The sequence below is a fragment of the Dreissena polymorpha genome, chromosome 9 (genome assembly GCF_020536995.1).
Source record: "Dreissena polymorpha isolate Duluth1 chromosome 9, UMN_Dpol_1.0, whole genome shotgun sequence".
Taxonomy (NCBI): Eukaryota; Metazoa; Mollusca; class Bivalvia; order Myida; family Dreissenidae; genus Dreissena; species Dreissena polymorpha.
Window position 1 is genome coordinate 30,347,513 of NC_068363.1, and position 25,294 is coordinate 30,372,806.

Sequence of the window (25,294 nt, forward strand, 5' to 3'; positions counted from 1 at the left end):
TTATTGTTCCTAAAATGTATGAATTGTTAGCTCACCGCTTATATATTAGGTTATTGTTCCTAAATTGTATGAATTGTTAGCTCACCGCTTTTATATTAGGTTATTGTTCCTAAATTGCATGAATTGTTAGCTCACCGCTTTTATATTAGGGTATTGTTCCTAAATTGTATGAATTGTTAGCTCACCGCTTTTATATTAGGGTATTGTTCCTAAATTGTTTGAATTGTTAGCTCACCGCTTTTATATTAGGGTATTGTTCCTAAATTGTATGAATTGTTAGCTCACCGCTTTTATATTAGGGTATTGTTCCTAAATTGTATGAATTGTTAGCTCACCGCTTTTATATTAGGGTATTGTTCCTAAATTGTATGAATTGTTAGCTCACCGCTTTTATACTAGGGTATAGTTCCTAAATTGTATGAATCGTTAGCTCACCGCTTTTATATTAGGGTATTGTTCCTAAATTGTATGAATTGTTAGCTCACCGCTTTTATATTAGGGTATCGTTCCTAAATTGTATGAATTGTTAGCTCACCGCTTTTATATGAGGGTATTGTTCCTAAATTGTATGAATTGTTAGCTCACCGCTTTTATATGAGGGTATCGTTCCTAAATTGTATGAATTGTTAGCTCACCGCTTTTATATGAGGGTATTGTTCCTAAATTGTATGAATTGTTAGCTCACCGCTTTTATATTAGGGTATTGTTCCTAAATTGTATGAATTGTTAGCTCACCGCTTTTATATTAGGGTATTGTTCCTAAATTGTATGAATTGTTAGCTCACCGCTTTTATATTAGGGTATTGTTCCTAAATTGTATGAATTGTTAGCTCACCGCTTTTATATTAGGGTATTGTTCCTAAATTGTATGAATTGTTAGCTCACCGCTTTTATATTAGGGTATTGTTCCTAAATTGTATGAATTGTTAGCTCACCGCTTTTATATTAGGGTATTGTTCCTAAATTGTATGAATTGTTAGCTCACCGCTTTTATATTAGGGTATTGTTCCTAAATTGTATGAATTGTTAGCTCACCGCTTTAATATAAGGGTATTGTTCCTAAATTGTATGAATCGTTAGCTCACCGCTTTTATATTAGGGTATTGTTCCTAAATTGTTTGAATTGTTAGCTCACCGCTTTTATATTAGGGTATTGTTCCTAAATTGTATGAATTGTTAGCTCACCGCTTTTATATTAGGGTATTGTTCCTAAATTGTATGAATTGTTAGCTCACCGCTTTTATATTAGGGTATTGTTCCTAAATTGTATGAATTGTTAGCTCACCGCTTTTATATTAGGGTATCGTTCCTAAATTGTATGAATTGTTAGCTCACCGCTTTTATATGAGGGTATTGTTCCTAAATTGTATGAATTGTTAGCTCACCGCTTTTATATGAGGGTATCGTTCCTAAATTGTATGAATTGTTAGCTCACCGCTTTTATATGAGGGTATTGTTCCTAAATTGTATGAATTGTTAGCTCACCGCTTTTATATGAGGGTATTGTTCCTAAATTGTATGAATTGTTAGCTCACCGCTTTTATATTAGGGTATTGTTCCTAAATTGTATGAATTGTTAGCTCACCGCTTTTATATTAGGGTATTGTTCCTAAATTGTATGAATTGTTAGCTCACCGCTTTTATATTAGGGTATTGTTCCTAAATTGTATGAATTGTTAGCTCACCGCTTTTATATTAGGGTATTGTTCCTAAATTGTATGAATTGTTAGCTCACCGCTTTTATATTAGGGTATTGTTCCTAAATTGTATGAATTGTTAGCTCACCGCTTTTATATTAGGGTATTGTTCCTAAATTGTATGAATTGTTAGCTCACCGCTTTAATATAAGGGTATTGTTCCTAAATTGTATGAATTGTAAGCTCACCACTTTTTTATTAGGGTATTGTTCCTAAATTGTATGAATTGTTAGCTCACCGCTTTTATATTAGGGTATTGTTGCTAAATTGTATGAATTGTTAGCTCACCGCTTTTATATTAGGGTATTGTTCCTAAATTGTATGAATTGTTAGCTCACCGCTTTTATATTAGGGTATTGTTCCTAAATTGTATGAATTGTTAGCTCACCGCTTTTATATTAGGGTATTGTTCCTAAATTGTATGAATTGTTAGCTCACCGCTTTAATATAAGGGTATTGTTCCTAAATTGTATGAATTGTAAGCTCACCACTTTTATATTAGGGTATTGTTCCTAAATTGTATGAATTGTTAGCTCACCGCTTTTATATTAGGGTATTGTTCCTAAATTGTATGAATTGTTAGCTTACGTGTAGACGTAGCTTGGGAAAACTAGATAAAAGTCAAAGTCACTGTAAGTTAATTAAAAAATTCCGCTTACATAACTTAAATTGTATGAAGAATTTCCACTGTTTTTTGTAGGTGTAGGTAGATTCCACGCAGTCTTAGATGATGTAAGCGTGTATTTTAATCCCACTGACACCTTACATGTAAAACATAATTAGTTTGCATTATAATTAATTGAGTCTTATAATGTCAGCATATTGTTCCTACTGAAAATGTTTGTAAGGACAGTGCAAATTGCAAAATATTGTTACTTGTCTTTTATTCAAGAAAATACTGTGGGTATACCACGTACACTACTTTATGTATGGACCCACCTTTTGTCTTCTTGATCTCGACTGCTCAGTATACATGTTTTCCTTATACTTATTTCTTATTGCATTTGATAAATGTTGTATTGATGAGGAAGATCAAATGTTCATTATACTGTCTTGAACAAGTTTAGGTTACAGCTAATATCATAAAACAAAATTGCCACATATCAATGCATAGTTTATTATGTAACATGAAACTTTTCTATGTGTCATAAAATTCAACAGTGTACGAAACCAATTTGCCAAACACTTTTTAATTTTAATTTCTAAATCTTGTAATATATAATTGTGTGTCTTTTGTGACACTAAATTATGTTGGCAATGTATGCTTATTAGTTTCTATTAAACGCAAATGTTATTATTTATTTAAATAAAGACTAATAATAAATAATGTAAACAATTTACTTTTTGATATTATTTGAAATGACCATTTTTCAAGTATTTGTAAATAGTCCTAAAAGCTTTTTTTGTAGTATTATTTACTAACATTATTTCATGTTCCTTATAGGCACGTTTATTTATTTCGAACTTTCTCCTTCGGTATTCTAACCAGGTCCAAGCGGATAATGTTCATATCTTTAAAACACATCATTCACGGCCAACATTATCCTAATATATACATTCACAATAATACTGTGTCATTTTCATCATGGATATCATACGCCTTGCGAACTTCAATATAAAATGTTAGTATCTGCAATTTCTATTTATTGGATGCTCTCCCTTGTCGTAAAACACGCGTGTATATCGAATTGTATTAATACATATTTTTATGAACAAATGCTCAAAGGTTGCCTTTAATATATAGAGGATATTTGTTGGATTCGATGGGATATCGATTTTATTATGCCTTCCTTCGAAGAAGAGGGGGTATATTGTTTTGCACATGTCGGTCCGTATGTCAGTCCGTGTGCCCGTATGTCCGTCCACCAGATGGTTTTTCGGGATGATAACTCAAGAACGCTTAGGCCTAGGATCATGAAACTTCATAGGTACATAACTACTACATTGATCATGACTCGCAGATGACCCCTATTGATTTTGAGGTCACTAGGTCCAAGGTCACGGTGACCCGAAATAGTAAAATGGTTTCCGGATGATTACTCAAGAACGCTAATGCCTAGGATCATGAAACTTCATAGGTATATTGATCAGGTCACTAGGTCAAAGGTCACATTGCCAAAAAACGTATTAACATAATGGCTTCCACTACAACTGACAGCCCATATGGGGGGCATGCATGTTTTACAAACAGCACTTGTTTAACGAGTGATCATATAAAATAATATGTTCACGAGTGAGTGGCGCAACCAAAAATATATTTTCTATGATCACGAGTGAATTAAAATCTATATTGCATCGAATCCAACAAATGTTATTTTTATTGTATGCTTTTTTTCACCGTTTATTTACATCGTAAAAGAGTATGACTGGATAATATCGCTGGATTTATGACGTCATTTTGTCGAAAAAATGATGTCATTGCACAGTAAAACAGTGAAAAATATTGATATTTTTCACTGTTAATTTTCACTGTTCGAAACAGTAGAATTCCAGTTTTATTTCAATGATAAACCACCGGAAAGCATAAAAGAAAAACCATTATTGAATATTCCTCGGTTAATCGTCATCATAATCAGCAGCAGCATTATCATCCTCATCCTCATCCCAATCATTATCATCATCATTATCATCTGTATCCTCATCCTTATCTTTATCCTCACCCTTATCATCCTCATCAGCAGCACCAACATTATTTCATCATCATAATCAGCAGTAGCTGCAGCATTATCATCAGCAGCATGATCATCATCACCACCACCACCACCATCATCACCACCACCATCATCACGACAACTACCACCACCATCATTATCATCATCCTTATCCTTTTCTTCGCTGTCGTCGTATTTATCGTCGACGCCGTTATCGTCGTCGTCGGAATCATCATCATCATCGGTATCAGAAGCAGAAACCACAGCAGCAATTACAACAGCGACAGCATCTTTCAGCATCATCGTCAGTGAAACATCAACTTAATCACGCTAAGAGTTATTATTGTTAATAACAAAGTTAACGCCAACAATGCTATTTTTATACCCCCACAAACGAAGTTTAGGGGTGTATATAGGAGTGACCTTGTTGGTCGGTCGGTCTGTCTGTCGGTTGGTCGTTCCGGATTAAGTGCCCGCTCTCTAATTAAAGATGTTTTTATCCGATCTTCACCAAACTTGGTCAGATAATGTATCTAGACGATGTCTAAGTGAAATACGAATATGGGTCATGCCGGGTCAAAAATGAGGTCACGGGGTCACTTAGTGCGTTTTTAAACATTGAGCATGGTGTCCGCTCTCTAATTCAAGTAGTTTTCATCAGAGCTTCACCAAACTTGGTCAGAAGTTGTATATAGTTGATGTTTAGACCAAGTTCGAACATGGGCTATGCTGGGTCAAAAACTAGGTCACAGGGTCACTTAGTGCGTTTTATACATTCAGAATGTTGTCCGCTCTCTAATTCAAGTAGTTTTCATCCGATATTAACCAAACTTGGTCAGAAGTTGTATCTAGATGGTGTCTGGGTCAAGTTTGAATATGGGTCATGCCGGGTCAAAAACTAGGTCGCTGGGTCACTTAGTTAGTTTAACGCATTAACCATGGTGTCCGCTTTTAAATTCAAGTAGTTTTCATCCGATCTTCATCAGACATGTTTAGTTTTATTTTAACCAATGACGATACTTATTACAATCAATTTAAAAGCAACACACGTTAAACAATTGAGTAATCTGAAACTGCCGCTACTGGTTAATATTAATAAATTAGACATGTACATTTATAAAACTACATTATTTGAGAGCATAGAACTACGGACAAATATTATTTTTTATTATAATTTTTTTTTTCTTGTTACATCTGAAAACAAAGCTCTATCATTATCGATGTTTAAAGGGTATTTTTTTTTTAAATGATCAATTGACAGGCACTATGCATACAATGCATATAAAACATATTTATATGATACATTTGAACACATCAAGCAGTTTGAATTATATATTTATTAAAGAAGAAATATTTAATATTTATAGGTGAAGTCAAATGCGTTGACAATTATGTGAACATGTACATGCTATAAAGCGCACTAATAAAATTGTATCAACATGTTCCACATTGTATAAGTCATTAAAACAAAGGCATACATTGAATTTAAACTTATACAATAACATTGACACAAAGCATAAACGAAATATCTGTCTACAGTTTGATTTCGTTTAGTAGTTTGTCACTTGCTCGGACGCAAAAATAAACATTATGTTGTTCACTGATTTGAATCTCAAGGTATAACGACTTAGGAGCCGTATTTACACAATTGTGTTGATTTTAATAATAACTACATATAAGAGAAAAGCTCCGGCGAAATATCTTTTAAAAATAAGATGAGCATATGTATATAATGTTCTACCATATCTACCTATCGTCGAAAAGTCAACAACACATTAAGCTAGTATATTATGTTATAGCCCAATTTCATGTATAGAGAAACAACATAAAAAAGTATTATACGCCACATGTCAAAACAGTTTTAATTTTTACAATATAAATTTAATATACAACAAGGTCCATATTAATATAGTATCCACCAAAAACAAACACTAATTCAAGATAGTGAGCCTGGACTTATCTCAATGAGTATTGAAATTCGATTGATATTGTAACGATCGATATATGCAGCAAATCTTTTATAAACATCATCTTCAAGGATATCGCTAGCAACGTCATCAACATCACCAATGTCACGTACAGACATGGCACGACCGGCAGAATCAGGCCATTCATATATTCGGAATCGTTTCATTGCAACATTTTTCCGTGCAGCAAGTTCCTGTTGAAATGGAATGTATTCCTGAACTGGGATTCGTTCTGGGGGATCAATACTAGAAGCACAACCAAATTCTAGCTTAATCCCAATTGAATGAGTATATATAGCCAGTGAGTCCACAAGTTCGCGCACTTTGGATGGAAGCATTGTGTAAGAGTAGATATTTAAATACTTCAATGATTGAGGTACCTGCAGTGCGATGTATGTATGGACATGTAGTGTTAATGTTTCCAGCTGTGTGAGTGATGATAGCGACTGAGAAAACGTTTCCGCATGCTTCACATCAATACCGGAAGATTTACGCACGCCACTCAGACTCAAACTCTTGATATTCTGACCATGGAGAGCCTTCCACAGACCAGGACTGTCTTCAGTCACACAAATTCCAAGTGTTTCCAGCCTCTTGAGCGATGATAGCAACTGCGTCAACGACTCTGCATGCAACTCTCCCCACTCCTTACTGCTTAGAGTCAGACTCTTGATATTCAGACCATGAAGAGCCTCCAACACACAAGGAGTCAATTCATCCATTTCAATAGATAGTTCTTCCAGCTTTGAGAGCGATGCTATCGTCTGTGAGAACGACTTTTCATGATTCACTCTACAACCACGGTAACCGAAACCATCCAGACTCAGACTCTTAATACTCAGACCATGCAGAATCTCCCACAGACCGGTATCATCAGTTAGGCTTATTGATATGCTTTTGTTTGGATATACTATTACACATTTGTATCCAGTCGTGTATGATGAGTTGACTTCGCCCTCTCCACACGCAGTTAAGTGACAATTGCTCAGCCAACATTTCATATTACAATTTTTGTCAGCATCATGCTAAGCAGACTGCGTAGCCAGGTACAGGAACATGTGACACGGGTCAAGTCAATGTCTTCGATGGAGGGAAGTACAGGGGGAAGCTCTGTGCACTGGGTTGGATCGGCAATATTTAGAATAATGCAGACCGGAAATTCCAATGTGCCCACACTGGCAGAATCTGAAAAAATAATAAAGTTTTAGCAATGCTTATACATAGTAAATGTGGTTGCATTTGTTCAATATTGAATATTTAAAACTAAAACAATGTTTTAGTTTCAGAACGCATCCCGTCATAATACATATAAATCAGAAGTATTATTGTAGTGTTGTTTAGCTTAAAATATTCAATACTATAAGTTTTATTTTTTCGAATGGTTCACTTAAATTATTTCCAACTTGCAAACACGTTTACAATACGTTTGTATGAGTGTTATATTCATACTATGTTGTGTTCCACATTACTAGTCATATGCATGCTGGTATAAATGAATCATTAAAATCAATCTATAATCCACAATGAATATGCCGTAGGGTGTAAACTAACAATGGCAATGTTCTATCAACTATTGAAAATATACTATTTAGATACACTCCCGTATCTACATGCATAAATAAATGACAACCCAGACAGCTTGTATTACCAAACACCTCGCATCGGTTATCTCCCGTACAGAGTATACCGTTCCTACTGCCATACAAATCAAAATTACTGCAACGAGATAAGATTGGTATAATTAAATGCCAACAATTGAACATATCTACAAACTGCAATAAGGTTGCAAATCTGCTAATTTGCATTAACAATGCTTTGTTCTGTAGGGTAATAGACAAGTGTTTGCAAACGTTTTGCTAGCTCACTTTAATATTTAACCCTTTTATGCCTAGTGGACTCTACCATCCTTCTAAATTGGATTAATTTATTTCCAAAATTAGGGATGTCTAGTATATGTATTTCTATATAAAGAATATTTTTTTAACAGAAATTCCTTTAAGCAAACAGCGCAGACCTAGATGAGACGCCGCATCATGCGGCGTCTCATCTTGGTGTACGCTGTTTGGCAAGGCATTTTTTCTAGACGCTAGGCATAAATGGTTTAATGTCAATTACATTTATTTGTATGTTTCAATTATTTTTTGCTGAAGTGAAGTTGAATTATATAGCTAACAAATGGGTTTAAACCTTGTGGATCTTTATAATTTATTGTTATTGTGAAATTTCCCTTTGACGGTAAACTTCTCGAGAGTTTCCGGCATAACACTATTTTTCTTGAAACATTTATTATGGCTTCTGAGCTGGATTTTAAGAAATAATATAAAGCGTAGATATTAGTTTGTTAAGAATAGTCATTAAGTAAAGAATACCATATGCAATTAGCAAAACATGACAAATAAAAACAACCAAGTAGTTACACGTTGAATTGTGTTATTAAGTATATAAGGCATGTGTAAGATATCACCATACATCGACATGCACTGTTTGACAACAAGAGCATTTTCTAGTTTCGGTCACAGAATAAAAAATGAATGAATTATATAAATGCGTCAGCGAAATAACACAATCGTCGGAGACTCATACTGAAAATACGAAACATTATCGTTAGAAAATGAAGAATTTGATTTCAAATTAAAACGGTACATTGATTATTTAAATTAGTTTTAAAATCACGTTGGAACTATTTCGATTTTAATGCCAAGTATTAAGAATATGACATTTCAAATTACAAAAATCCCGACACGTTTTCAAACATATTATTTTTTGTCATAATACAACGTAAACGGTGCAATTTAAGAAGATTAACAGCAATAAAACTTAATGTTATTAGGCATAATGCTTACATTGTTCCTCTGACACTTTGAGCTGTTTAGCTCTTACTTCTCAAAATGTTCTGAATAAGTGTAATGAAGAGTGGCGGTCAAGTCTTTCTAGTTTTTCAACAATCCCGAACAAGTTTCGAACTCAGCTGTCATAAGAACGTATGTTCTGACCGAATGTCATGTAATTTGAAAAACAAATCGGCTTGAGCATCGATAATTTATCACTACAGTCATATGAGGGAAAATGCTCAACCTTCAGTCGGCCATTCGTGTTAAAGATCCGGAAATATATCAACTAAGCTAAGATATCATTAGAAGATATGTTCTGACAGAGTTTAATAAAGACTTAACATAAGGTATGGCCACAAGAGCGTTACCATGGTTTCACTAAGTTAATTTAAGGTAAGCTGCCCGCCTCTTAATGAATTCATTTTTCAGGTCACCGGAACACTTTGTTTTTATTAAGCCGATACATCATAACACAAAATGTTCTAGTCAAGCTTCATGATAATTGGACTAAAATGCGACTTCTATAGTGTTGAAGCGTTTCACTATAGCCATACTATAAAAACTGCCAAACCACCGTGCTGTCATGTTTCCTTACGAGCCGCCCACATTAAATAAATATTCGAGCAATTATTAAAACAATGTCTTGACCAGGGGACCGTTTCTTAAAATTACGTACGTTCAAAAATCATGCGTAAGTGCAAAATGTTCAGTTAGTAGCGTTTCTATAAACTTCGTAAAGTTACGTTTACCGTATTTTTGCACGTAATGTTACGTGTGCTCAAAGGCTCACGTAACTCAGTAATTTAGCATAAATATGGCGGCGTATGCACCGATATTTCGGAGAACCGAACGTAGACTACGAAATCTACGAGCGCAACATCATTTTAGTTAATTTAAACCTTTATCTATGTTAAGATCTTGGTAGGGCATGGGAAGATACTGTAACGGAAATCCTGCGTTGATTGTGCGTGATCTATTGTGTACGATTGTGGATTGGAGTTCTACTAAATGAGGAAATTTTACATGTTCGAATCGATTGTTGTTATGATTTGTTCGATTTTCCTTTTGACAATTCATTCAACTTTTTTTTATTGAACAAGGCTTTATCCATCACAAGACGCCAAGTTGAACTCAACGAATGTGACGTTTGCTGAGTGATAGAATTGATTCATTGTAAACATGGGTAAAAGTATACTTTTTCTATAAGAATTATGTATTAGAATTGTATAATCTACGTTTTTGTAAATAGTTGCATTTATATTATACTGCTGTGTCAATGAATGACAATTATACAGTAGTCTGTGCTAATATTAATTCAATTAATTTTAGCACAGATTCAGACATTCCCAAAAGTATTTTAAGTCAACGGGACATCCAGTCCGGTAGTCTTAGATAACTTGCAGGACCGGACTGGGATTCATAGGACCGAAACATCAATGTACAAACATATAGGTGTCTGGGACCTCAGGACCCCAACGGGGATTAAGGGCCGAGTCCCTATTGGGGACACCCCCGTGACCTAGCTTATTGTACTTTTTTATGTAGTATTTCTAGTTGCAATTTCTGGTGACTGCAATGCGAAATATTATCAACCATACCATCCGTATCACCGCATGTGTATAGTCATTGTATAAAAATGTTATCAAGAACGTCGAAAATAAATTAAAATTGTCGAATCATACTGTATCCGAATACGACAGTCCGAAAACATGTACATGTTTTGCACATATAATAAAATGTGCTTCATACATATCATTTGAATGTAGAAAATGTAAACGAGTAACCAGTAACCTAGAAAATATGTAATCAATATATAATTTGGTTAACATATTGCTTTACAATATGCTACTGCAGTGCTTAACATTGCTATAAATCGATCACTTAAAATTTCAAGATGGCGGACATTAGCTGGGTTTACTAACGACTCGCCCCCTTAACGACTCGCCCCATAACGACTCGCCCCACTTTTTATAACGACTCGCCCCACATGTATAACGACTCGCCCCACATAGATAACGACTCGCCCCATCATTACTTATATGGTAGGATTTTTATTTAATTTCGATTTTATTGTGTTTTAAGTCGGTAAAAACTGGTGGGGTATTGAAAAAATATCTTAAGATTTGGCAAATTAGAAGTTTGATGAAATTTGTTAAAATGCTTTACTTTAACAATCACCTTTTTCAGGAACTTTCAACAGAAACTGGAATACTGTATCGCATCCTGCATGATATGTTCAAGATTTCTACACCTGGAATTTTATCAACTCTTGCAATTAATATTATGCGTTACCACAGTAACATAACTATGTTTTTGCGTATATAATATATAACGACTCGTCCCATCATTTTTATTGTTACATTTTTAGCATCTATGTTAAATGTGAACAGTACAGATGAATAGAAAGAGAAATATATAAGAAAAACTTTTTTTGTGTTGATGGTTTATTAGATACTTATGTACTTATATACAACAACATCAACAACAACAACTTATAAAAAAAGAAAGTTACGCAGTGTGTATAATAATATCAATACATTGATATAATAAGAAAAATTTACAAAAAGACAGTAATACATCAGTACCGGGTAATCAATATAATTATATCTTAATATTATCAACATTGAATTTATGAAAATGATTTTATTCAAACGTTTTATTCATAACAAATTTAAACACTATTTACACAAACAACAACAACTATTTGCACAGGTCCGTACATGGCTGAACACAAGTCCAGCAGCTGCGCTGCAAATACAGAGTGCAAAGCGCAGGCATGGTGTTAGTCGAATTATCAATTTAAAATAATGGTATACTATAATCATGTATACATCTTTAAATACTAAACTCCGCAGTGGCACGTATTACTCAATTAAAGTTATAACCATTTAAGTAATTAAACAAATCGTGGAATTAATTGATTTATCACAAATTGTTTCTTGTTTATTTGAAACCATTGCAAATTTTCCGCGGTAATTGTTCACACCTACAAATTAAAAGAACCGCCATTTAATTAGCGTTAAATGTTTATATGAAACCATTGAAAACTTTCCGCGCTAATTGTTCACACCAAAATTTAAAAGAAACGCCATTTGATTAGCATTTTAAAGTAAAGTTTGTGTGAAAAACACAAAAGGACTGATACGCATTTTTATAGTATGAAAAAAGATTTTTAAAACGTGTGTTGTGTATTCAGATCAACAGGTAATAAATAGGTAGATTTAAGATTATAATGGTAATTTTAAAATTATAAATAAAAAATGATCTTACAGATGAATTGTGTCCGTAAAATTTCTGCAAAAAATAAATTTCGGCAAAGACCTTTTTTCATTTTTCTTACCTTTCAATACCCGTATATATGGAAATATCTTTACCACGAAGCAAGGTATTCACGCTTTCGCGATTATGACACATGTATTGTTGATTGTCATCACCCGCCCGCGGTAATGTACCTGTCAATTATGTTGTTAATTCATCGGTCTCTTTATAACGATAATCCCTAAATTCTTGAGTAATTTAACCTGGGAATCTTTAATTGTCGATATGATCTTAGCCTTTGCTTCTTTTTATAAATATAAAGGAAAGTATGACATGAGACAAATGTACCGATACCCAATAGTCTTGCTTTATGATAATATTGTCACTGAACAAAGATGTAAAAAAATCATAAAATAAAAATTATTACTTTTCAAAATATGCCTGCAATAGACGTCATTAAGGTCAGGTATAAGGCAAAAAACCGCTGAACGATGGTTATCAAACAATGCCGAACCTTAAATTCATATTATGAATTGATTTCATTTATATTACCATATATAATATAACATTTTATTTTGATAGGGCGAGTCGTTATGTGTGTGGGGCGAGTCGTTATACATGTGGGGCGAGTCGTTATAAAAAGTGGGGCGAGTCGTTATGGGGCGAGTCGTTAAGGGGGCGAGTCGTTACATTACCCATTAGCTGCATTAAGCAGAATCATAAGATTTTTCGGAAAGTAACGAAGAGGTTTCGTCAGTTACCGTTCATTCTTTGCCAGCCGCTAACCAATTAGAAATCGATAAATAAAAGACCGGACTAAATTGGTACCAAGCGAAAATTTTCGGAATGCCCAGGAGTATTTGTTCTCAAATGATCGCACACTGGAACGAATTCTATAATAATATATCAACTTTTCTTCTTGAATTATTTCCCGGACATTCGGACCGGCAACATAACAATTTCAATCGGACCTGTCTTTAAAACGTCGGTCAGGTTCGACGGTCCGAAACTTTTGGGAATGTCTGCAGATTACTGTATAATTGTCATTCATTGATATAATATAAATGCAACTATTTACAAAAACGTAGATTACTGTATACAATTTTTATTGATATGTCAACAGCGCTTCTTATAAATGTGAATACGGTTGTCACTTTATTGTTGAATTTGGCACATTTATACAGTTTAAGCAGAAGTTCTGCATCAAGATCCATTTCTTTGGAAATAATATCATGCATATATCATTTTGTCAAAACTGCGTAAAATAAAATATACTGTAGAGACAGTGAGATACAACCTGTCGACATGTTAGCTCAGTTGAGTTAGATTGGTCTTTGTCAGCTCTGGTACAACTTGAAAGTTCCCTTGGTACTCTTATGTATGCTACACTATACCCTGGGTACAGAAAATATACTTAAACATACCCAGGAATACTTAGGCTAAATCTGCTGTTGTTAGTTCTATTTTCAAATTAATAATGTTTCTGTTTACATTCTGTGAAATGACCTCCGCGATGATATTATCGAAACTCGTACACAAAAAAGCATATTGAGTTAGGTTTTATTCAAAGAGGATTTTGTTTCGTATTCGGAAGTGCGTTTGATGACATCAGATTTTAGGCAGGAATAAAACTCTGTACCCAGGGTACATTGAAGTGTACGTAAGAGTACCCCGGGTACTTTTAAGTAGTACGGGGCCAATAATGACCAATCAAGCTTTAGTTGTTTAAGCGCTGCAATTATTAACTGGAAGTAAAGGTCAAGGCTCAAACACTTGGTTAACTTTGCGCAATGGTTATTGTAACAACTAAAACTTAAGTTATCTGAATATTAATAATGGCTAATTTTAAAGTAGGTTTAAAAAGTTTTCACTGTTAAAGTAAATTTACTGAAAACATGTATTGAAATATTCCAAATATGTCATTTTATACAAAAACTGTCAAAACACTATGACTTTTAAATCAATGAGATTTGTTTTTGGTAAGTTACAGTTGTAAGTTGCTCAAAGTTGTATTTTTAGCGAGGCTGTTTTCGGAGAGAGAAAACCCAAGCTATTGTCATAGCTAGCTAGTTGTCCAACGTCCGCCCGTCCGCTGTAGGCAATATGCTAAAACCTTATTATTTGGCTCTAAAATCAAAGTGCTTCCACCTTCAACTTTTAAACTTCATATGTAGATGCACTTTGATGAGTTCTAAATGCCACACCCATTTTGGGTCACTAGGTTATAGGTCAATGTCACTGTGACCTCTACAAAAATATAAAATTCTGACAAGCTTTCACAGCCCAGCATGGCACCAGCTATGCGGTGCTCTTGTTTATTATCAGATTTCATCGGTAATCAATCATATTAATATCATATTGATGGCAAAACTTTGTTGTTGCTGTATGCTTTACAATCATTTTTTCTGAGTTTTTAGGTTTTTTACAAAGAAATTTTAGAACACAAACCATGGGGACAATACAAAAACATTTCATTTTGTTTTGGTATAATCAACATTCAAAATCTTTAATTTTATTATTATAAATGCCGTTGCCATGAAGAAGAAGTGTCAAATTTTAACTAAGGTCATTGTTAATCTTTACTGTCTGAAATATTTAATTACTAATTTTAAGATTTTTTTTAGTTTCCTATAAACCATATGGACACATCAAATGCAGTTTGATTGATATGTTCAAATAAAATTGTCATAAGAAGTTATTTAGAACCTTTTTTCTTCATAGGTTGTCACACAGATTGACAGAAAACTATCAACGATATTTTTTTTTCCAATATCTTTGAACACATTTCTTTCTTTCTACTGTGTTTTTGGACATACTGTAATGTCCATTTATACCATTTAAAGTTCTATAATAATGCTGTAAACATCGCAAAACCCACTTTATTTTATCTTATATTGTGAAAAGCAATGCTGCGAATGTTCTATTTTTTTTACATACAGTTATTTTATACCTTTTTTTGATGGGAAATATTAGAATAAGGTTTACTGTCTTTATTATTATAAGTAAATGTATTTTTTTTAATGTTTTAAATCCATTAACTTGTACAAATAAATAAGAAAAATAAAATAGACAACGTTTGTGTTGTGTAGAGCATTTACTACTATTGCAATCAAATAATTTAAATAATACCATTTTTGTTTCTTCACTTTTAACACCATAGTTATGCATAATATTCACATTAAGTTATTTGTCAAAAACATCAAAAGAAGTTGTTTGTTTTGCACTAAATAAAGCTTTTTGCGGAAATGTATGCTATCAGTGTATGTGTTCAAAAATCAATTGATTTTTTTTAAAGATTTGAACTGAAAAAAACAACAGATTTAACATATTCTCATTATTATGTATCTTTCCCAAACACATGACAAAAACATTTGATTAGCACAATTTTTACTGATTTTTTTTAAATATAATGGAAATTTAATATCAAGTATATGGGCACATATTTTTAATAGCATAATTATTAGAACCTTGCAAGAATAAATTGTGTCATCCTTACATGATTCAACCAGTAAAATTTAACTTCATAAAAATAGGAACATTTAAAAATGGTTTGCTTTCTCCCTGTGTTTTGTTCATATGTACATTAAGCCAGATGTGTAAAACTTTTCCATGAATTTAAATTAATGCATTAGTTTCCATTAGTGAATGGCCTTATGTTAAGTATATTATGAGTGACTGAACTTTTTCACAAATATTTCAGTCATTGTATTGGTAAAGCATGTAAAGTGATTCAGGTTTACACAAGTGCCCGCTAGTCATACCAATTACCCCATACCAATGACCCAGGATGGATCCCAATTTCTCAAATTTTGTATTTAGAACTAATCACAACTGGTACATACCCTGACATATATTTTACCAATCCATGCTTTTTTTTAAATATTGAACAAAAAATATAATATAATAATATATGTGAAGAAGCATACTTTATGATAATTGAAAATGCCTATTGTCTCAAATTAAAAGAAGCATTCATGGACAATGTTAATTTATCACAGAAAAAAGATTCTCATTTCAAATGAATTTATGAGTAAAAATCTGTTGTTGTTTTTATAAAATTATCTAGAAGTGCAACAAGTGAATACAAGCTACAGAGTTTGTTAATTTTTCTAAAACCATACTGTACTACTGTACATTATCATTGATCAGTAAATGAAATTTAAAAAAAAACTACCTTCTTTACAGAGGCCATTGCTGATGTTCTTCTCATTAAAGGACATTCCATTTGTAATTCAGTGACGCACTAAACATAATCAAAGATACCCTTCCAGTAAATTGAATTCCTGTCAGGAAACTCCTTGATTATGTTTCTGTAAATTCAGATGTGTAAGCTACAATACCCATGCCTGTCTTCTCAGTATTATCCATCCATTTTTTTTCAAGTTTGCTCCAGCAATTCCAGTTTGAAATATATCTGACTAACCTTCGTAAAAGATTTGCTTCAGTAAGAGTCATCTCTTCTGTTTTAACAAAGAGCATATCCAGCACAACAAAGAATGGCCACACTTACTTTTAAAAGAATCAAGAGATTGAACTTTTTGTACAGTTGACCCCTTTTTTCATGGCAATTTCGCAAACAAGGGAAAGAACTTTGCTCTTTATAAGGTACTTCTTAAGGATAAATGTATAAATATTTAGTCTACCGAAAGTTTGTTAGACAAAGCAAATTAAATATACTTTATGAATTTCTTCAAATGTTCTCTATTAGGTCCGCGCAATCACCAGACTTCTGTTTAGATATTATTCAAAGGGTGTGACCCTTTATGTACCAGTCCCTTTATGTACCAGTCCCTTTATGTACCACTTTGAGACTTTATGTAGTTTAGTAACTCAGTTCTTACTAAGTAAACTATTGCAGAATTAAATGTTGTATCTATTTTGTTATTGCAAGGGCATAATTTAATGTTAAGAACCAAAAAAGATAAATAAAACTGAGTAACTTAGTAACTCAGTTCTTACTTAGTAAAATATTGCTAGATTATATGTTACATCTATTTTGTTATTGCAATTCATAATGTAATGTTAAGAAACAAAAATTTCAATCTAAATTTGAATCTAAACTGTAGCAAATTAAAAAATAGAATTATAATTGGATATTGTTCACAGAAGTAGTTATTTCTAATATTTCCAATTTTGTTTCAATTGTAAAGAAACAAAAATTTGAATCTTAAAATTACATGTTAAAATTAAAAAAAAATTCTCAATATGAATTAGAATTGAAATTTTGTTCACATTCATAAATTGTTTTATTTCCAATAGCAAAAATAAAATGATAAAGCTAAAATGAAATGAACCTTATGCAATGGTTACAGTATCTCTAATGAAGACAAATGACACTGTCTGGTGGTCAACAGCTCTACATTCCTCACCTATGCCAGGTGTGAAATGTCATGTTTGTTGAGTAAACATCCCAAACCAAATGGGTCCTTCTTCAGAAGTGACACATTCCTCAAATAATTAGACCAATTAACAACAACATTTATACTTTTATTTAATTTTACATACCAATAACATAGTCCAGCACATAATCTCATAATACTTTTTCTAAATCAAATCATAAATTTTTATTGTATTCTGTTATATTGTAATTTTAATACATATAAATACTTAATACATAAACGTAGCACATGAAAAGCCAAACACATTTATCATCCACAAAATTGATAATGGAATACTTTTATTTGATTATTGGCAAACAGTACAAATGAAAATATACATAAAAATAGCACATGAAAAGCAAAGAGCATTAATCATTCAAATCATTAGAGTTTTTTTTCATTTATTGGTAAACAGTACAAATACAAGCATACATTGTAGTACAAAAAATAACAAATGAAAAGTTCATAAAATAAGGGGGGGTATTTTATTTTTTCTTTAAACAACAGTACAAATACAAACATACATCATAGCACATGGGAAGCAAAGAACATTTTATTATATTTTACAAACATACATCATAGCACATGTGAAGTAAAGAACATTTTCCAACTCCAATATACATAGTACATTCTCACTTCTTTTCTCTTCATCTTTACTCTTCATCCTCATCCTCGCCGTGGTCTTCAATGTTGGCCGGAATGGGTCCTGATCCAACCAGGTGGCTCGACTCCCTCAGCAGCCTCGAGGTGGTGTACTCATCCTCGTTCTCATATCTGTCCCAGATTTCGTAGAGCTTGTCATGGAGCTTCTTGTACTGCATGGTCTGCTGGTTCGTCGGCAGCGGTTTCTGCTGGTTCGTCGGCAGCGGGTTCTGCTGGTTCGTGGGCAGCAGGTTCATCTGCAGCGGTATGGTCAAGTACGGCAGCAGGATGTTCCCGACACTGGTCGCAAGATCAGGGAAGTTCAAGCTCCTGCCTCACCATCCGGCGATACTGTCTGAGGGTAATACCTGAAAAGGAAAATAAAAATGAATTCATTTAATGTTCAACTATTAAAGTAAATTACTCTTATAATCATAGAATAATCAGTAAGCACTTTGACAAAATGAAAAAAATTTGTTATAATGACATTGTAATAATTAATAAAAGTATGTTTTTTCCCTTTTTTGGGGCTAAAAAATGCTTTTATTTCATACAGGATTATTTACTAATTTAACTTAACTAACCAGTGTTGCATCTCCGGTGCTGCCATCTCTCACAAATATCACACGAAATAGCTTCATCATCGTCAATGACTTTGGTACCACAATCAATACAAGAATATATAATGTCTGCCATAATGTTGGTATGGATTTACATATTGAATATCACCAGCATATATACACACTTTAACAATTGAGCAACAACACTTACCTTAATTACTTGAAACCTGTGAAAACTTTCTTTTTATCCTCTCTTTGATTTTTTAATTGAACGTGATAATTTTATAATTACATAGGTACCTAATAACTTTATTTATACCACAAATAGACATCCTTTGATGACACCACCAGTTATATTTTTTGTAAACATGATTAAAGAAGGATTTTTTTTGATTTTTCACAGTTTGAAAATTAAGGTCATTCTCTAAACATGATTAAAAAAGGAAATAATTTTATTTTTTACAGTTTTGTTAGACTTAGTCAGGATAAGATAGTGACAAATGGATTTTTATAATATACTTTAATTTCAGGTAAGAATATGAATCATTTATTACTACTGGGGCTAATAAATTATACTAAGACAGTCACTGACACACAAGCTGGCATAAAATATAATATATGGCAATATATTAGTCTAAATTCATAAATAATATGTTACAAAATGCATTTCATTATTAACACACCTTCATATTAAACCATATACTATTTATCTCTATATATTATATATATGGTACATAAAGGGTCAGATAGTGGCACATAAAGGGGTGGTACATAAGGGGACTGGTACATAAAGGGTGACATCCTTATTCAAACATAGCAACTAAGTTTTACGCTACGTTCGGTTTATAGAAACGCACTTACGCATTCAGAAAAGCGTACGTAACTTTATACGTACGTACATTTTCGTCCGTAAAGTTACGCATTGTACCAGAAACGGCCCCCAGGTGTTATAAAGATTGCGCTAAAATAAGGCGTCTATAGCGTAAAAACTTTTTCAATCAAATATGCATTTGGGAACTAATTATATTTCCCCTGCTTTTCAACGCACCAGAACGATGTTCTCAATCCGTCTAGCTATCATAACATCTTATTATCAGAGCAAATTTCATTACGATGACGGTGTTATTACGAATATGACCCTAGAGTGTTAATCAAAGTACTGGCAGTACTGGTGTGACGATGCTTTTGAAGAGGATGGATATAAAACATCAATTTAAGTTTATCTCTATCACCATAATTGTGTATGTTGATACGAACATTTGGGTTCGATAACAAATTTGGTACGAAAACAATTTGCGCACGAAATATTTTTGGTACAAAAAAAAGTTTAGGGGTACGGGGAAGTAGTACCCGTGGGTAACTTGACCCATTGAGCGAAACTGGGAGGCGGGTCACATTCTTGTTCATTAAGTATGGCAATACCTTCATGATGATTCTTGAAAGTAGGTATGAGCACATAGCCGGACCATGTGAGCTCAATCGTATGAGCACTTGACTATCCGAGTTCGCCCACGAACATATGGATAAGTTAACTAATAGCGAAATGACCTTATACATGTATATGCTGAAATTTAACAATCGAACGAAATATCAAACATGGTATGTACGCTTAGGTGGTTGTGTTATTTCTGTTAGAATATCGTATTCAATATGTAAATTTTAAATGATTGTGCCCGCACTTGAGTTTGTTGCCTTGTTTGAGTCTATACGCGCCTAGGATGCACCCAGTGTGTGTATTTGTGTTTTTCCAAGGTAATGAGTTACCTCCGCGCTAAGGCTGCATAATGTTGGGACCCGGAGTGTGTCCAGCACTCCTACCTAATAAGATTAGATTGACGATAGTTGGGACAATGAATTTGTTTTGTACTGAAATACTTTTTAATTTTTTATATGGTCAAATGCTGCGTGGGGGGGGGGTGAGATTATCCGGAAAAAAACACCTGTCCGGAATGGTGACCACAAAACATACAAAATATAACATTGCGCCGGGAGCGGGAATCGAACCGGTGTCGTAAAGGTGAAAAAGCGAACGTCCTTACCACTGCGCTAGCGGGACGGACAATTATGCAAAGAAATGTTGTTTTATCTATATATATCATAGCAGTGCAGCGTTTACAATCTGCAGGTTCGAAATTGTTCGCATTCTTTAGTTTTGTGATCACGTAAAAAGTTAATTTTACATGGTTTTATTCGCAATTTATTTACTAAATCGAGAACAAATATCAAACAAAATAGAGAAAATATATAGTTGTTTCATTGGTACATAAAAATAAAATGGATGTAAAATTACTAATGTGAAATTAACGTTCTGATACACTTATTTAATCTGTTTCCCCAGGATATGCTGTTCTATTAATATTTACCTTTATCAACACGAACGACAACTCTGCTAGGAGAATGTTATCAATGAAAATCAACGAGCAATCTCCTACGCAGTGGCGAATGCCAAGGGAAGTAACTGAAAAATCGAGTTATCTCAATCGGACTGGCTCTGTCTTTTACATAGGTCGCCATTGTGAAGATTTTTTTACTGGTTATCAAACCTTGGACGCTGCTGTTCCAGCATCGTCAAAAAGGGTTTCGTAATAGCAATATAAGGAAAACTTTCTAGCCACATGGAGGCCGTTTTTTCTGAACGGATTGAACTATTTTTTTTTTATCTCAGCTGAGAAATCATTTAAACAAATAGTATTACCAACTTGCGTGAAGATTCGACTAAACGTGTACCATAGATCGTTAAACCGGTTTCCTAACAGCCATCTAAAGAAAACTATCCGCCCATTGGCGGCCAAGATTTTCAACGGACCAGAATCATTTTAGAACTCGGCAAAGGTATCATAACACCAAATGTATTTACCAAGTGTCATGAATGCACTCAAAATGTCTGTACTAGAGTTTTAGCGCACGTTCATTATATCCGTAAACTACAACTGCCCTATTCCCCGGCTGGCACGTTTATCAACGAATCGAAACAATTTTCAAACTTAGCCGAGGTATCATTAGAAGTTATTCTGATTGCTTTTCATGAATATTGGACTTAACATTTGAATTCTAGAGCATTGACAAGATTTCATTATAGCCATGAAAGGAAGACTGGTGGCCATGTTTTTCAACGGACCAGAACCATTTGCAAACTTGGCCGAGACATCAAACAATCAAATTTTCTGAGTAAGTTCATAAAGATTGGACTTAAAATGTGACTTCCAAAAGGTTAGCAAAGTTTTACAATAGCCATATAAAGAAACTGCCCATATCTGCATTGTTTTTCCCTCAGACAAGCACCATTTTGCAATAGGGAACGAGGTTTACAGTGGTTTAAACACGGGTTGGACGGAATGTAAACACACCGTTAAGACCTTCACTTTGCAAAAAGCTCAAGTTAATCGAATACATTTGCAAAAATCCAAAGTTCATAAAAATAATTCGTGCATTTTGTGCTGATATCTAAGGATAAAAGTATAAATCCTTGAATACGTCTGAAATCGGTGTCTAAATGTCACGTTGCGTGCATCATAACCATGTACATACATGCGGTACACTTCACATATTTGGCCATTTTGGTATATTTAAGTTTTGTTTAAAACTGTACCGGTGAGCTTAAATCCATTAACGTTTACTGTTGTGTGATCCCAACAAAATCACGCGATCTTGCACCCTGTATCATAACAACACATAATCCGACCAAGTGTCATTATCGTTTGACTAAAATTGCGATATATAAAGTGTTAACACGGTTGTAATATCATCGTATAACTAAAACTGCACCGCGGCATAATTGTTTAACAAACGAATAAGTTTTAAACTGAACAGAAATGTTATTAAAACTAATGTTTTGACAAATTTTCATAAAGAATGAACATTAATGCGACTTATATAATGTAAATAAAATTGTTCTTTAATTTTACAGAGTAGTCTAGTGACCTGAAAAGACATAGTTTTGGATTCGGTCGATACAACATTGTGAAAAATTAGTGTGCTCAGGTAAAAGAAACAAAAACACAAATATACATGAGGCGTTTTAAGTTTTTGTTATTTTATTTTCGTAATCTTATTTTGAGAGAAATGTTTGTTCATCACAAACTAAAACAATAATCATTTTAGGTCTGCAAACATAATAAGGCCAACAAAAAAATAGGTCGGTTTCCGGTCGCCCGACCGTGTCTCCCGAATCGGCGCCGACCCTTAACTTTTTATTGGGGTGCCAAAAAAAATATTTTTTTTGTACTTGTTTTAAACGTTTTGACCTTCCATTCTAGTACCCGGAAGACAAAAAAAAATCCCTACCTACCGACCCTGTTTTTTTCCCGAGGAGACCGGAAACAGACCTATTTTTTGGCCTAAGGTAGCATGCACTAAAATAGTGCACTAAATACTGTGGAAGCATTCGTCTAAACCGGTCATTAACTTGGGAATCATTAATTGTATATTCAAAGTAATTGCTTTCATAAAAATTACCACACAGTAGGAAAAACAAATCCGAAACAAAACATTATTATAATTAGAGAAAGAGGATTCGTAATTAAGGTTTACTAGTGTACTATGTATTTTATTGACGACTATTGTAATACAATAATAGTTTAATGATGCTTGAACTATTTTATTTGTGCGATTTTTCTGGAATAAAACGAATCAAAATGCGCCAGTCTCTCAAATAAAATAAAAGGGAAAACCACATCACTGCGATAAACTAATTGGTTTGTTTCTCTGATATTTTTATGAATAACGGCATGTTCACATATGTTTAAAAATAAATATTTTGTAAGCCTTGTGCTGTATAAAATAACTAAACTGCACGTTGTTTTTATATATAGCCGCTATTTCCGCAAAAATCGGGAAGCATTTTATCGGAATGCGATCTATACAAAAATATAGCATTACCTTTGCCTTATACATAGCGAAAACACATTTGACAAAAGAACCTTATTGTATATTTACCTTTTCCCAATATGCAACGTCCACTTAGCTCTAAATGTGTCAGCTCCAGGCACGAATGAAGGTCAAATGTAATCTGAGATGCACACTCGTCATTTCCAGGTGAAATTCGTTGGTTTTCTAAGGGTTTCATGTCATCGATGTGAACATGCAACACAATGGCATTAGCCGCGTTATTTTCCCAAATCTTATGAAGGTCAATGATATTGTTGTTATCGAAGTAGAAGTGACTGAGTTTAAGGGCAATGTCGGAATATCCGTTTGCATTAGCTTCTCTACATCCTTCCAGTATGGTTCTATTAAACATTGCGTGACTTGAATAACGGGATGTACTAGTAGTAGTATTAGAAGCATCTCGTTCATCTGTCATGCTTGATAGCCTTTCCGCACATGATACATCCAGTCCACACAGGAATATAAACACCTGTGATATGTCGAGATAGGCTTTCGGGTGACGGTTAAGGTAGATAGAAATAATACCATCAATAAGATTCGCATTGCGGGCGATATGATAAGCAGCTAGGAATTCCTGCATGCTCAAGTGGATAAACATAAATGATGACGATGATCGCAGTGCAGATGCAGTTCGTTGCGCCGATAAAATTCCGGATTTTAATGCAAAGTCCTTGATTTCATCAATCTTGAATTTCTTTAATTCTTTAATGCTAAACACTATTGCATTTTCCCTTTCATTTACAAACAACAAATGAAAGGCCATTTCAGCAAGACGATTCAGGTTTTCCACATTTGGCTGTATGTGTTCAGTCCGTGTGAATAAAGGAAAGGGGGGATGTGTAAATGTACTCTTATTACTGTTGGCTTTCTTAAAAAGACTTTCCACTAAGAGGATGTATATATCACACTTAGAGCCTTTAAGTTCTATTCCGTCTGCATATGAGCACACAATTGCAGAGAGCATCATGGGTGATGACAATAATTCTCTGAGCTTCTGTTTCTCTACGTAAAGAGTAAATGCTGAGTATGTTATTTCAAGTTCTTCCTTATCTACTAAACGACTTAGTATAGTTTTGCTTAGCTCCAACGGCTCGTTTATTCCTTCCAGTTGAAACAATGCGTCGATGTCTGAATGTTTAACTTTACCATCAGCCAATTTCCAAGGTCGTGTTGAAATAAGCATCACACATTTGATGTGATCTACTACCAATGTCGGTAGGTTGTGCTGATCTCCAGGTCCTGTCCACTCATCTAGACCATCAAGTAGTACCAAGCAGCGTTGATGTTTCATGATCTCACTCACTAGTTCGTACGCTTTCTCACGGTCTGTTGGGGAGTAGATCGAGTCCATTATTTGTTTTTCAATCATAGTATAAACGTCAAACTGGTTTACCGAATTTCTCAATGTAATATGAAACACGAA

At 33.7% G+C, this 25,294-nt stretch overlaps 3 protein-coding genes across 4 annotated transcripts in view; all 3 read right to left on the bottom strand.

Annotated features, from left to right (window-relative positions):
* Window positions 1-25,294, bottom strand: part of LOC127845103 (uncharacterized) — a 365,628-nt gene that overhangs the window by 268,690 nt on the left and 71,644 nt on the right. The gene's annotated exons all lie outside the window — the stretch shown is intronic.
* LOC127845106 (uncharacterized) overlaps window positions 1-25,294 on the bottom strand; it is a 271,505-nt gene that overhangs the window by 119,884 nt on the left and 126,327 nt on the right. The window lies entirely within an intron of this gene.
* The window catches only part of LOC127845933 (uncharacterized), a 165,771-nt gene continuing 147,789 nt past the window's right edge, over window positions 7,313-25,294 (bottom strand). Inside the window, exons 3-4 of the mRNA XM_052377112.1 lie at window positions 23,920-25,294; window positions 7,313-7,500 (exon numbers count right to left, since the gene is read on the bottom strand). The exon at window positions 23,920-25,294 is cut by the window's right edge and continues 180 nt beyond it. Coding sequence (XP_052233072.1) covers window positions 7,313-7,500; window positions 23,920-25,294 — 1,563 coding nt within the window. The remainder of the gene's footprint in view (window positions 7,501-23,919) is intronic.